General features: G+C 33.8%; 1 protein-coding gene across 1 annotated transcript; it reads right to left on the bottom strand.

Annotated features, from left to right (window-relative positions):
* Nucleotides 1-549: 549 nt before the first annotated feature.
* LOC143549541 (uncharacterized) lies at nt 550-5,108 on the bottom strand. Its single transcript, XM_077040430.1, has 4 exons — nt 4,801-5,108; nt 3,751-4,045; nt 760-1,011; nt 550-652 (listed from the first exon to the last, which is right to left on the bottom strand). Exons 1-4 carry the CDS (start codon nt 5,100-5,102, stop codon nt 629-631), a joined length of 873 nt encoding a protein of 290 aa, XP_076896545.1. The 5' UTR covers nt 5,103-5,108; the 3' UTR covers nt 550-628.
* Between the last annotated feature and the right edge of the window lie 10,367 nt (nt 5,109-15,475).

The following is a 15,475-nucleotide window of genomic DNA, read 5'->3' as shown; positions in this document are numbered from 1 at the left end:
TAAGTACATTTATTGATGTATTCACCTATGTCTCCTCAAATGGAAATTAATTTAAAAATCAACAGATTCTTTATATCAATTGACAAGACTTTATAAGTTGGATCATTTCTGTAAAGGATAGTAATATACTCTTCAAACTAACAAAAAATGATTTATTTATTTTTTCCAATGGTAAATTTTATTACTTTAGAAGTAAAAAGGTTGTAGTTTATTGTTGCAGCTGAGTTACAATATAAAGATTTACAAAAATAAGAAACGTGAGAAACCCACTGATTTCACGCTCTTAAAATCTGAAGGATTGAATATTAATCAAATCCATACCTTAAAAGTATACACCATTAGAAATTCTTGCGGTTTAAAACACTTGTGTCTCATCACAAATACATAGGAAATTGTAGTTTGCTACGCATTTGTCACAAACATAGAAATGCCTCAAATTTGTTCGTCAAAATCATTTACTACGCGTTTTTGCCACATTTATCAATAAAGATTTAAATTTAATGATATTACCTTTATTATCTTAATTTTGAAATACAAGATACACATATACACATGTATATTGTTTAAAATAGGGTTCTAAGTTCTTAATTTAAAGTCATTCGTGGAAAATATCATATGTCCAATGCATTCAATTTCTTTTTACAAATCTTCCCTGCAAATTAACACAAGAAATATCAAAAAAATATTAAAGAAAATATATAAATAACATAAACCCGTGAAAAATAATCTGAAAACGTATTGTGAAAGACGACACATTACCTTAATACGTGGGCGTTTCTCGGCATTGAGCTTTCTTACTTCATAACGAATGGTTTTAGCAAATAGCCGGTTACGTCTTTTCTCCTTATACCTTTGTACACTGGCTTCTCTGTTATGAATCATTGCACTCAACTCCCCCGTGTGCAATGCATCATCTCCTCCGCTTACGCCATTATTCTCGGTATGTGTCATTTCAGGAACTGTCCAAGATCCGACATTACCGCCATTGTCTTGCTCATCATGACTTGTGCCCTATAGATATGATAACAATAATGAGAAACACCATCTTAAATGTTTTTGAAACCAACAACTAATACTTCTAGGTAACTTAAAGGTGAATATTTTACTATATATAAATAACAACTTTGGTGCCGTAATTGGCCTATTGGGTCACTTGGCCGCACCGTATTGGTTAGTAAATTTTGTATACTATAATAAACATAATAAATGTAACGGAAACCAACCAAGCGACAATCTTTTTTGTTTTAGTTCCGGGTAACATAAAAAACCTGAAAGAAACCGATCGAGTTCGAACAGACTAGCGGCCTTATTTAAAGCCCATCACTGACAAAACTTGTGTTTTACTAATGAGTAAGTTTACCGACCGACCCCCTCCCCCCCATTGGTCGTTGGTCCACCTCAATTTTAAATTTTTTTCGCTTTTTAGTTCCGGTACTGTAACTTAGGTCATCAAAACCGACCGAATTCGTGTCAAGTTACCACATCAATGTTCAGGACCGACAACACTTGGGTTTTACCACCGCTCGGGTTTGCCAACCAAATAAGCGTCGTCTTAAATATTTTGTTATCATATATGTTAATGTTTTTTATATGCTAATTTGACGAATTAATTTTTTGGGTTTTAACGCTCAAATTTTACCTATTGGGTATGTATCGTAACGAACACAGCCGGTACTGACTGAATTCGTATAAATTCATCGTCGTAACGCTCGGGTTTTATCAACGTTGGGTTTCAACCCGAGGGTTTTACCAGCTGTAACGCGCCGGGTAAAAAACTAGTTAGAGTAACAATAACAATTCAACTTTCCAAACTTGTGGGGTGCAATATTGCTAAGAGTGAAAAGTTGATGGTGTCAATTTAAACAAACTTGATTACTTTTTTTTTACTTGTGCCGTACAAGTTTATTAAGCATTAAAAGTGCAAATAGTATTGTGTCAGACTCAAAAGGTCATCAACAATAGTAGCAGGCCCATAACTGTTGAATTTGGCCCCTTTTGTAGCTCATTTTTCTAGAGCCAGCACAAGTGGACAACATGTCAACATTTCACCTTGGACTTGCATAATATGCTTCAGCACGTGAACAATGATAACATGATAAAAAGGTTTTATCGAAAAATTTTCGATAGCACGTCAATACTTTGCTAACTAACAATTCAAAAAGATTATCGCTTGTACCTGATAATTGGCTTTTAAAAGATTATGATTGTAAAAATTATGTGAATCCCTGCCTAATAGCAAGTCCACACCCCACGAACTAGTCGCTCATTAATTGTGATCTACGCAATTGATGCGGAAAACTATCGGATATCGGCCGAGGACCAATATTTGAGATATCGGATATCGCGATGATATCGATAATTTTAATATCATGCAAAATTTATACATATAGCACTTTAACACTAATAATTCAGTATGTTCTGCTACTATTAACAAATTAACCTTTTGCGGCACTAACAATTGTAGCAAGTAGGAGCTGATTAAGACTCGAAACACCAAGATGAAACACTAAAAGTTGAAAGTTATAACTTAAACATTGATATCGGGAATATCGGTGAAATATCGGTCAATATTGTTGATATTATCGGTACTGATATTTTGATTGATATTGATAATCGATATATCACCGCAATACCAACGAGATTGACTACATAGATTGTGATCGTTATATAATTGTGACTTTCCATTTTTAATGCATTAAATACAAATGTTCGTGGTCCATAATTGTACAAACTAAAAAAGTGAAAAATAAAAGTCTACAAAATACCACCGACAACCATATCACCTCAGAGAGCAGGACCATCCATTAAAGTGTAATAGCGATTACCTCGTGACATTGTAAAATGTAAACATTTGATCTAATGTATTTATTAAATTAGTTATTGACTCGTTTAAACTTATCAATATAAATTTTAGACCATATGTAATGGGATGGTAATTTTTGGGCGATAAGGGTGATTTTTGGAGGAGGGACCCCCCCTTGAAACTACACATAGCCTTGCATACATATGCTCATGATGCACCTCAACATTTGCGTCACGACCATAAAGTAATAATATGTTTTCGACGATTACAAAACGATAGTATTTTGCAACTTGCGACGCAAAATTGTTTTACAATAGTCACTAGAAATATATATGTACTATATTTATATTTGTATCTCCCTCTTGTTTTTATCAAGAGGGTGCTCTTTTTTAGTTCAAAAATTCTATAGCTTATTTTAAAACGTTAGTTAAAATAGTTATCTTATATTGTTCTTATCAATACATTAGTTAAGAGACTTACTAGATTTTGATAGCTATAATTTATTAATTGTAAAACACACTAAAAAACATATATTAATTATTATCATTATCATTACTTTATTTTGTTAATTCCTTCATATATCTAATCTTATTTTGTTCAAAAATGACTAATTTTACACAAAATAAAATAATCTATTACGGTATAACGGCTATTCGGCTAAGGTAATACATTTTCAAAAAGATTATTGATCAAAATGGTTATTCTCCTAGTTTTAAATTTATAGTCATTTACTCTTTTTAACGACGTTTTGACCCTAGTAAACCACTAGGCCTACTAATCACCATACCCGAGTTTACACCCTGAGATTCATATATGCTTATTATTAGTTTGACGTTCTAGAGATTCGAACTCATGTCCTTCCCAAGAGGAAAACCGTCTAACCAAACCACACGCCTCATATCATGTTTTTCAACATGTAAATTACGCAAAGGAAGAAGCGGTCTTACATTAACCGAAGACGGGAAAAAGAAGTCATCATCTTGAAGATCGGGTACGGTTTGCGAAGTATCCAAACCCGAATCACCACGAACATAAAGCGGACCCTTGTTGACCCACGACTTCATGATCTTCTTATAGTCAAGCTTCAACACCAACTTACTCCGATGATGATGATTCGGATAATACGATGATCTTGTCGTCGACGACGATGACAACGACATCCCTTTGATCTCATTTTTCCTCTCCACCACTTCCGAATAATAAACCCATTTCTCAGTATTAGTATCATTATCATCTTTATTACTAATATTAATATTATTAATAATATTAATATTATCGGTCTTATATTTATTCCTCCTCATAGCCGTCCTTACAAGCTCCACCTCCTCGTCGGCGTGGTTAGCCGACGCCGACGATGGAGATGGGTGTTGATCAATTCTGTAATAAGATAAACAAAAAACAAGAATATTAAATCACGTGCATTTGTTAATCCTGAGAGAGCGCAGTAATGGAATAAGACATGATTATAGCCTTATAGGCGGTATCAAGTCAGACGACTTTGGAGTTGCAAGTACTCAGTCTAGTCAGGAGTATATACTCAGCAAGGCTAGCTATAAGGCAGGGCCTGACCCGACACCCTATAGGCCCGGATTTTATTATTATTTCTTAAAAATATGCATTTGTTCGATACAATATTGTCAATATAAATATTTAATGTTTAAACGTTAAACCTACTACTCAACTAATTTAAGACCTCAATTTTTTTTCGCCTTCGGCCAAAAAAATGATCATTTATAATATGCCCATCGAATGAAGAATTACCGATCATCAGTGGCGAAGTTTGGACAAAAACTCCAGAGTGGCCGAACTTAATAAGTGTAAAAAAATTCATAAATCGGGGTGGCCAGGCTCAAAAGTTTCGGAGAAAAGACAGGTAAATTTACACCACGTATAAAAATTTTCAGACGAAAAACGCATAAATTTATGCTCGGGCCACAATACAAGCTTCCTATTAGTCAATGATGTTTTATAATTAAATAAATGATAATGAATCTTACAATGGGTCGTCATCATCGGAGCATAATATTCCGGTGAGAGTGGTGGCAGCTTTGTCCACGTCATCACATGATGAGAATATACGAGCCATGTTATGTTCTTGGTCATCTTTGTAAAGGTTTTCTGGGTGTAACGGGAAAAGGTTAATAAGTTGCTTGTTGTCGGTGGTTGGTGGTGGTGGTGGCATGGGCTGCGTAGTGGTGGTGGCGGTGAGTTGAAGTCGGAGGCTTAAGTATTTGGGTTTACGGAGTTTGGTTCGGGTTTTAAGAGATGGTTTGGATTTGGTGGAATGTTGTGGGAACATGTTATTATTATTATTATTATTATTATTGCTAAGGTTATAAGTTGTAAGTTTGTAACTTATAAATATAAAAATGATGTTTTTTTAGTGTGGAAAATTGAGGGTTTTGTAGTCAATGGTGTGCTTTTTGGTGAGTGGATCGGAGAACGGGTGACATGGCATGATGTGATTGGATGGGAGGTGGATATTTAGGAGATTTTGTTTGGATGGTATAGATAAGAGAGCTGATGGAAATTGCGGTGATGTTAGGAGTTAAGACTTTAGACTTAAATTTTTAGGTTCGAAACCTGAGAGGCATTTTTCTTTGGTCATGGGTTTTTTTGTTTTGATTGTGTTATTTGGTAAGTCATGTCTAGAACGTTAAAATTAGTATGAGCAGATAACATCCCGTCTTAGAAAAGCTCACTTGGGTATCGGGAGTGGTTCCAAACTTTTTTAAAAATTAAAAGAAAAGGATAAGCGAGTTGATCTGTTGATGTGGGCCTGTGGGGTTTGCTTTTATTGTTGTTGTTATGGGCCTTTTGGTCCCTTCTTTCATGGGTCGCACGTGACAAGAGTAAAACCTTTTAACGAATAAATATTATGATTTTTAAATGGGGAAATGACGAAATCATAAAAATAAACATTTATTAATATTCTGTTTGCTAAGCAAATGGCTTACATATGTGACACTTTCGTTAGTCTAAGTCTAACGTCTATTCTACTTTCTACTTAGGTCTTATTATTTTGGGATATTAAAATCATATACAAACTAGGTTATTGACCCGTGCACGACACGGGTGGACTTATAGGAATCGTTTAACAAACATATATAATTTTATATTATATTGTAATTTGTAATATGTTTTCTAGGACGACAACATGATATTTAGTTGTAAATAATATTTGTACGAAAGGAAATTATTGTCAGACATAAACATAAACCAAAATAAGATACGATGTACAATGTTTAGAAACACAATTAAAAGTTAAAAAATTTAAAATTCATAAACTAATAAGTGTGTAGTTAGCGTAAAGCAAGGCATGTGTCTACCATGAGTTCATATTCATATTCAACCAGGAAATCAAGAGACATTCGATAAGAAAAATTGACTAAGGCTCAATGGACTACATATTTAACCAACATGATTTAAAAATTTGTTATAAACATGTGAAATTTGAGCCAAAACGAAGTATACCTTAGTACGTATTTATCGATTAAGCAAATAAACGCGTATTACGTAACGAACAAATGATTAACCAAACGAGTCTGGTTATGACCTAGATATCCCGGGGGGCCATCTATAAGTGATATACGTTTAATGTTAGCTAAAATATTAGTATTATGGCCTTAGTTCAATAGCAAACAAGTTAAACGAAAACATGCTCGTTTAACTACCCGCTATAGATTTAAACACGAAAGATAGTTACAAACCAAGTATTTTATCATCCGTTAAGCCAAAAAAGACTTACCAAACACTTATTTGGAATGTTTTAAGCAATCCGTGAAAATATTTTCGAAAATTATTAACGTATACTATATTTTTATAAATTTATACAAAAAGAGCCGAAAAACACTCATTTTCGCGTTGTTTAACGCACCCGATATGTTTTTCGCGTCAAAAACTGAACCCGAAGTAAATTTGGAACTCGGCTTTCGTATTGAGCATGAAAAATCAGAAACTTGGGCCAAAATGGGCCCATAAGCAATCCCGATCGCAACCATACCCCACCCCCACTTTTTTTTTATATATAACTTCATCCTTAAGCATGTTTATTCATTCCATTTAACAAAAAGTTGAAGTCCCCAAGCAGCTGCAACCAAAATTTCTAGAAACTCTTCAAACCCTAAGGTAAACAACTTAAATAAGCAACTTTTACACTTGTTTAACCTTGATTAATACCATATAAACATAGTTTGATTGCCAAAAATCATTCATAACCATGTAAAAATCCTAAAAATGGTTCATAAACATGTTTTGATCATACACATGGTAAGGAACCTGGTTTGATAGTTTTTTTGGCCATAAACACGGATTAAAGGGTTAAAACGGCATTTTTACGGTTCAAAAGTTCGTTTTTGTGCACTAGCCGAAACCCTAAGTCAAAGGCTGTTATGTTGATGAAAAATTGCTTGGTTTTTGATATAGGACTTTTATCTAGCCTACATAGGAGCACAAAAACTTGAAAAGTTGATTAGAAAGGCATAAACAAACCAAAACCGCTAAGGTAATGCCGAAACACTCGCTTACGGGCTGCTTAGGTTAAGGTTGTGATGTCAATATTATTAGGCCTTGAAATTTTTCACGGAAATCAGATACCATGTCATTGATTCCCTGTTCAAATTTGGTAATTTTTCGACCATCCAAGAATATTTGGCGAATTTATTACCGAATTGGAATGTTTAATTGGGAAAAATAGTTAAAATGCTTGAAAAATTATGAAGTTTGGTTGGGAACTCAGAATTGGTATATTTTGATCACATATGAAGTTTGGAATCATTTAGAAAAGTCTAAGGGTGTTTAGTGCATGTGCGTTCGTATGAGTTTTTATAGCCGAATTTAGGCCGAAAAGATTATTGAACAAGCTTTTTATAATCTGGAATTGACACAAATGCTTTTGGGATGTAATTTTAACATCCAGGAATTTTTGTGGAATTTTTGGAAATCGTCTGGGATAAACGGACGATTTTCAAGCTAAATATAGCTGATAAAATGAATTTTTATAAATTAATAAATCAATAAATAATTCCAGAAATATTTTTATAAAAATCTACATATTTTATTTGATAAGTGGCTAAATTTTTATAATTTAATGATTAACGGTTAATTAATTATGCTAATTTGAAGATTAAACAAACTAAATTTTAATAAAAACCAGTAAGTTCGCGATTAACGAACCTACGGGAATATCAAAACACCAAGAGTGATCAAAAATCATATTTTTGGACTAATGAAGTAAAAACAAACCTTTTTATGAGAAACCTGGACAATCTGGATAGATTGTGCGCGTTTCTTCTCAAATTGAACTGAATAAACAGAAACGTGCCCTGTAGCTAATCCGGGACCCCAATATGTGATCTTTCTTTATAACTTAATCATTTATTAACCAACACATTTACCCAATCTTATTTCCCCATAACTGTTTTCTGAGCGCGTAAACGAACAACTTGACCCAGCTGGGAAAACAGGAAACCGAGCCAAGTTCGATTTTAAGTATTAGACATTGAACAACATCACAACCTAAGCCTATTGTCACTTTCTGGGCGTTCCAGCTATACCCAGATTAGTTATACAACCCAGTTTAGTATTGAGATTATAATAATATTAAAATATTAATATTATTATAATATTGATTATAGGAACTAGTGATAGCAAACCGAACAAACCGCGAGCTGACACAGTGCTGAGTATCTACTAAACAGTGAGTTTCATGATCCCACTTCTGAACTGTTTTATGAACTTTTGGGGTGAAAAGCATGTTTGATTACATATACATACCTGAAACATGTATTGATGTGAATTATCTAAGTGCTAACACACGAAAGTCCCCACTAACACAGTGATTAACTTCGAGCCGGTGGCTTGTGAATAGTACTATTGGTTTGACAAACCCAAATGGAGCCGGCATGTGTTGCTGAGACTTTACCCCATTTGCACAGGACCATAATTACACAAACACGCTATGTAGTATTAGACATGGCTACTTGGGGCATATTGTGGGCGGAAAGGGGGCCACAGTGGTTGATTGGGCGTGAAAAATGGATGCACGCAGCACAAATAGTCAAGACTTCACTGTAGCTTAGCATAATTACATCATTTACATGCATACATACTTATATCACAATTACAAGTGTTAAATTGTGAATAATCATAACTATTTTCTGGAAACTCATGAAACTCACCAACTCTAGTAGTTGACCCGTTTTAAACTGCTTTTCAGGTGTACCTAAATTGGAATAACTTGGTGATCTGCTACGTGTACAAGGTGTGGTTGATGCTATATGAATAGAAGCAAGCGTATTAGTAGTAAGATCATATAGTTTAACGAACTAGTTTTGTTTGTATCACCTAGATTGTAAAACCATGATAGAATAATGTAATGTAATATAATGTAAATTAGTTTGTAATGTTTCTTTATAAACAATGTGCTAGTCGTTACATTCCCGTTTCACGCTTCCGCATTGTGCTAGTCGGGGTGTGACAAAACATCACACCTTATAGTTGATAAATAATCCATTTCGTTACTCATGGTTTTTGTGAGTATTAAATTTTTTTTGTTGATTAACAAATAGTAGATAACATGTTGAGTACAAATTATCGAGGTGATCACTATATTGACTTCAATAAAATATTTAATATTATTAATGATTTGAAAAATCATATACCATGTGTAATCTAATTTTTAACACACAAAAAAGACAACAAAATGCAAATGTTATAAAAGTATGTTTTGAAAAGTAAGATAATTAAAAAAATTAAGTGTAACAAATTTAAAAAATATTTACTTTTCCAAACACCAGGTATGTTAAAGACTTAGATATTGACATGTTACCTTAGAATATAAAATAACTAAATTATAAAGCAAACCTTAAATTCAGATGATATATAAAAATCCAACACAAATCAAACCAAATTGGAAACATGAAGAAATTGTCTTATAAAACAAAACACACTAAAACTGAAAGGCAAAAAAAAGGTCTTCAAGTGTTGCATTTATTTTGAGCCTCCAACGTCCATCACATATCAACCTTTAAGGTGCCAAACATCGCTCCTTCATCAACATTCACCGGGTTTGTTATTGGCCTTTAGACGCAATAACTTCAATATATGAACCTTGAGAAATCAATCGTTCTTAAGCGTATCCAACTTATTAAACATGGTTGTCTTTTTTTTTTGGTTCCATTGTGTTGTTTGTAATAAAATAATAAGAACGCAAACAAAGTATTAAATTGATAATAATTAAAATATATGAACGAAATCAATAATATGAATGAATGAAATAATTTGAGTAATACAAATGAACCTTACAAAGAAATGCGAAATTGCAGAATTTGATAGATGAAAAGATGTGGTGTGATATTTATTGTGTAAAACTGAAAGTATATAGAGAGGAGTAGTAACATAAATATTTTTTGTTAGTTAATTTAAAAACAAAAGTTATTCTCAATTTCATTCAAGGTAATCAGTTGGCACATAAATTTGAAATTTGAAACACGCAACAAAAAGAGGAAAGTTAAAATCTATAGTTAATATAGTTAATATTGTTATTAATTGTCAAACGGTTTTTAATGTAAAAATGATATCATAAAGACGCAACAAAAATAGGAGAGTTGAAACCTATGATTTATGTATTATTATTGTTATTAATAGTCGAACATTTTTTTAAATTTAAAAGGTAGATTCGATTAACTTGAATCGATGATCCGGGTTATTAAAAAGAGATGCAGGTCGTCCAGAAAATATAATTATTTAGTTTTAAATTATTTAATTATTAAGATATTATAATATGGCTTAGTATATATGGAAAATCTAACAATATAATAAAAGGAACGTGCCAAATGTCTAAAAAAGATGTTAGTTTAATAGTATTATGTAGATTCCTTCCTTTACTTTCTCTTACTAAATCGAAACAACTACTACAATTAGAATAATAAAAAAAGGCAAACACAAAAGAACTAACTACAATTAGTAATGTCAATATAAACATGTTTATGCTTGATTATACAAGGTGTTGACATTTTGACTGTAGTGTATGCTACTTGTTATCTCCTGAAAGAACGCAAAGCATATACGTAATGAATATTATAATAATTTTATAAATTATCAGGGTGTTGACAATGCTACTTTTATTTTTTGCTAAATCAAACAGTGCTATAGAAGTGATACCATTATAAAGTGGCCCGTTTTGAACCGTACCAAACAAATAATTTTTTAAAATGGCTCGTTTTAACCCGAACCAAACCGATATTTTTTTTACACAAATGACCTGTTTTGAGCCATTTATTTGACATAATTAAAATGATTAGCCATATATGTGTATATATATATATATGTCCTTATTTGACATGATTCATGTCAATCAATTTTCACAACCTACAAAACTGCATAACTAAAATACCCTAATGATTAGCTAAAAAAAAGGTGAAGTAATTATAGAAATTAAACCTCTGATTTTATGTAAATATGGTTTGTGATGAAACAAAATTCCTCAACACTTGATAGAATGGTTTTTCATATTTCCTTCAAACAACAAAATTAGTAAATTTGTCAATATAGTTAATTGAAGGAAAAAAGTTGTTCAAGGTTACAAAGCAATTAGCATACACGTGATGAAGTTTTTGTAACTTCTTCTATTTGTTCTTCGAATCTACATCAACATCACAAGAAGAAAATGTTCCTGATTTTACTCCATTCACCCTTCAATCTCTGTTTTTAACAGACAGTATTATGAGAATAAAATCATAAAAAAAATAAATGAAACTTAATTCATATAAAATCAAATAATGAAGCCCTAGAAGCAAGATACCGACAATGACATAAACATCAACAGAGGGTGCGAGAGATTAAACCAGAGATGAATAACCCATGAATGAAAATAAAATAATAATAATAATAAGGAGAACATACCAAAATCGATCATGAATAGTTGATGAAAAGAGATCGACTATGAATTGGGTTACAATCAATTATCAAATAGATTGTATGAAATCTTAGATGATCATTTGATGTTTGTAGAAATGGCGGATTTTATGTTTGTAACGACGAGAGAATTGAACGAAAATGAAGGTGCTGAAAAATGAAACGGACAAATTGATATCATGGTAATTGAATGCAATTTAATTTATTTTTGATTTATTTTAAAACCAAAAAATTATAAGATGACTTGGTATTTTAAGAAATTATGGTAATGCACTAATAAGAATGAAGGAAAATGAATTTTTTTAATATATATATAGATTATTAAGTATTTGATTTTGCATCAATAACCCAATCTCGAATATAATATGATAAATAGCTCAATCTTGAAAATAGAAGATGAGTCAACTCAGAATAATCAACATCAACCCGTCTTAAAAGTTGAGCTAGGATACAAACTCAAGCCAGATGGAATCACTATGGCTTGATTACCCCTTTTCAATAAGGTTCAAGTGACGTAATTTTCTATTCATAGAAACTAATGTATAATTTTCAAATTTATATATATACAAATACACATTTTTATATGTAATTTTCAGCCTTATATATACATAAACATATTTTGGCTGGAAATTTGTTGGAATCGCGCTAAAAACCGCTGGTTTTTTATGGAATCTCGCCGGAAACCGCTGATGTTGGTCGGAATCTTGCCGGAAATCGTTGATTTGGTTGGAATCTTGCCAGAAACCGCCGTTTTTGTCCTAATTTTACCATTGACCGATTAGCCCAAAATTAATCAGTGAAGTTGGGACTAGCGATTAATCGGGATTAATTGACGTTTAGTCGGAAATTTTGCAACATTGCCTATAGGCTAAGTTATTTTTTATTTTGGTTTTAATTTTGTTTCCTTCACTTTATGTATACCTTTTTTCATTTCGTTTAAAACTTTGTTGATCAAATTCGTCAATCATTTCACAAATCCAGGTAACTAATACATTATGTTTTGTAACATCCCGAAATTTCTAAAGTAATATTTAATATATTATTTTGTCGGGTGAAATAAACGAGTTAGTGGAACGATAATAATAATAGCAAAATTATGAAGACTTAGTAGGATAATTAGATGGGATTGGATATGGACCAAAAGGAAATATGGGCCTTCGGCCCATGGGCTTAAGAGAGTATAAATACCCCCTTAAACCCCAATCCTTTTCATTCCATCCATTTATCCATCCTAATCTCTACACACCCAAAACACACACAACCCGAACCAAGATCCAAAGGTGAGGACCCGAGCTCGTTGGTGCTAGATCGTCGTGACGAACCAAAGCAACAAGACCAGCTCGTGTTCGTAGTTCGACTCATTTACGGTACGTTTATATCGAGAACTTGTTCGTTTAGGTTTGGATTAGTATAGAAATGATAGATCTGTGTTTGTATGGTAAAAACGAATCCAACAAAGCTAAACTTACTGAAAATGGTTATGATTTGATGGGTTAATCGATTGATAAAAGAACCCGTAACCTATATGCCTAAATCGCACCCTTTAAACATCGATGTTAGGTCGATTTGATGGTTGGGGTTTGTAGGCGCTCGTCAGACGATTCCGTGGATACCTATATCGAGTTATTTGGTTAAGAAACGAAGGATTTAAGAACGAACAGTAGCTGCAGCCGACAACATCGCCTGCAAGCTAAGTTCGCCTGATGAACTTCGCCTGCAAAGCTAAGTTCGCCTGATGACAACTTCGCCTAAAGCTAAGTTCGCCTGATGACAACTTCGCCTAAAGCTAAGTTCGCCTGATGACAACTTCGCCTAAAGCGAAGTTCGCCTGATGACAACTTCGCCTAAAAGCTAAGTTCGCCTGATGACAACTTCGCCTAAAAGCTAAGTTCGCCTGATGACAACTTCGCCTAAAGCTAAGTTCGCCTGATGACAACTTCGCCTAAAGCCAAGTTCGCCTAAGGTTTAACTTCGCCTAAAGTCAAGTTCGATTAGAAAATAAATTAAAAACGATAAGTAAAAGTAAGCTAATACTAGGCCACCAGATTAGATCAGGCGAGTATTGATACGTGCAACTTATACAGTCAGCCGAGCTCAGTTAAAGAAGGGATTTACAACTATCGGAGGAAGAAGCAGAGTTCAGGTGAGTTTCTAGCCCCATTCCTTGTTATGTTTTCGGGGCTGTGTGCATACTCGATGTGTTGTTAATACATTTATCCTAAGTGATAAGTGTATGCCATATGTGATATATGTGATGGTTATGAACGATTGCTTGTCGGTACGCGAACGATCTTCGGATATTGCGCGTACTGTCAGGTTAAAAATAAAGGTACGAATATTATATATCGAAGATGTATGAATATTACAAATGAATACTTGTCGGGGCGTGAACGATCTTCGGATATTGCACGTAACGACAAGGGGTATGGTTGTTAAATGAAGGATGTAAAGAACGCCTAGAGTTTTCTTATGCTATAATGTAATTATTGTATATGTGAAGTATGTGTATACAGGTACACGAATGGTATGTGAGTTCTACGTTCGACATAGTAAGTTAGGATGGTAAATCCCTCTAGCTTCTGTCGGACATAGACTCGGCTGGTGATGGCGTAGTTAAGGACTGCGGGCCTTATACGTAATGTAGATGATAGATGTAAACGTAGATAGGGACGGTGGGCCTTATACGTGTTACAGATAATAGACGACAACGTAGTTAAGGACTGCGGACCTTATACGTATTATAGATAGGCATCAGCATAGGGAAGGACTGTGGACCTTATACGTGCTGTGGTAGCATAGGGGAGGACTGCGGACCTCGTACGTGCTATGAATTAGGTTGCAACATAGGGAAGGACTGTGGACCTTGTACGTGTTGTGGAAGTGGGATGGTATAGGGAAGGACCACGGACCTTGCACGTACCATGAATGGTGAACATAGGTAAGGACTGCGGACCTTTTACGTGTTCACGACCTTGAGTACAGGTATAGACGGCGGACTATGAACGTACTCTCGGTAGACTGAGGTTAGTGATTGTAGATATGTATGTATGTATGGTAGTAAGTATGTATGAAGAACAGAAGGGTAATTAGTTAAGTATGGATATGTATCTTCGGATATGTATGTATGTGTATGTATTGTGTGGCGTCCGATTAACTAGAACTCACTCAGCGTAGCTGACTTTTTGTATGCACGCAGGTGATCAGACCAAAGAACTAGCATGAGGATGGCACATGGCATGGATTGAACGGCTGGCATCTTAAGATGGAAGAAAAGATGTTTTAAATATAATGATTTGTTTTATAATATCAAAGAAGAGATTGAATGTTTTGTAACGAATGCTTCAAGTAAACGTTTACGCGAAAGTTTTAATGAACTCTGATTTGTAAGAACTGTGTTTATGAGTAAATCCGACGCTAAAGTAAGGCTACCGGGTTCGGGGCCTTACAAGTTGGTATCAGAGCATGAGTTCGAGAGATTTAAGCATCCTACATGCTTAGACTCGAACAGAGAATGAGATTTAAAATGAGAAAGAAAAAAGATGCCAGTTCAAGATAGCCATGTGTCACTCAAGCAAGCTCAGTAAAGGTAAGGTGTATGGTAAATGGTGTATGTTAATGTTGGCTTATCTGCTAAATGAAGAATGAGTGCAGGTTAGGGATAGGATTAATTGATCTTAACTGATTAACTGTTTAAGAGTATAAACAAGCACAAGTGGAATCATGAAGGGAAGTATGTAGAACCTGAGGAGTAACGCA

This window comes from Bidens hawaiensis, unplaced genomic scaffold, assembly GCF_021521415.1.
Source record: "Bidens hawaiensis isolate Kalapana, Puna unplaced genomic scaffold, B.hawaiensis_p1.1 tig00015640_1, whole genome shotgun sequence".
NCBI lineage: Eukaryota > Viridiplantae > Streptophyta > Magnoliopsida > Asterales > Asteraceae > Bidens > Bidens hawaiensis.
This window is presented reverse-complemented; position numbering and strand designations above follow the sequence as displayed.

Bases quoted from the DNA above. Each gene is read 5' to 3' on its own strand.
- LOC143549541 (XM_077040430.1), bottom strand. From the start codon at position 5,102: ATGTTCCCACAACATTCCACCAAATCCAAACCATCTCTTAAAACCCGA. The intron at 4,046-4,800 runs GTAAGATTCATT...TATTAATATTAG, and splicing joins TCCGATGATGACGACCCATT to TAATAAAGATGATAATGATA. The intron at 653-759 runs GTAATGTGTCGT...GTTAATTTGCAG, and splicing joins AGAAACGCCCACGTATTAAG to GGAAGATTTGTAAAAAGAAA.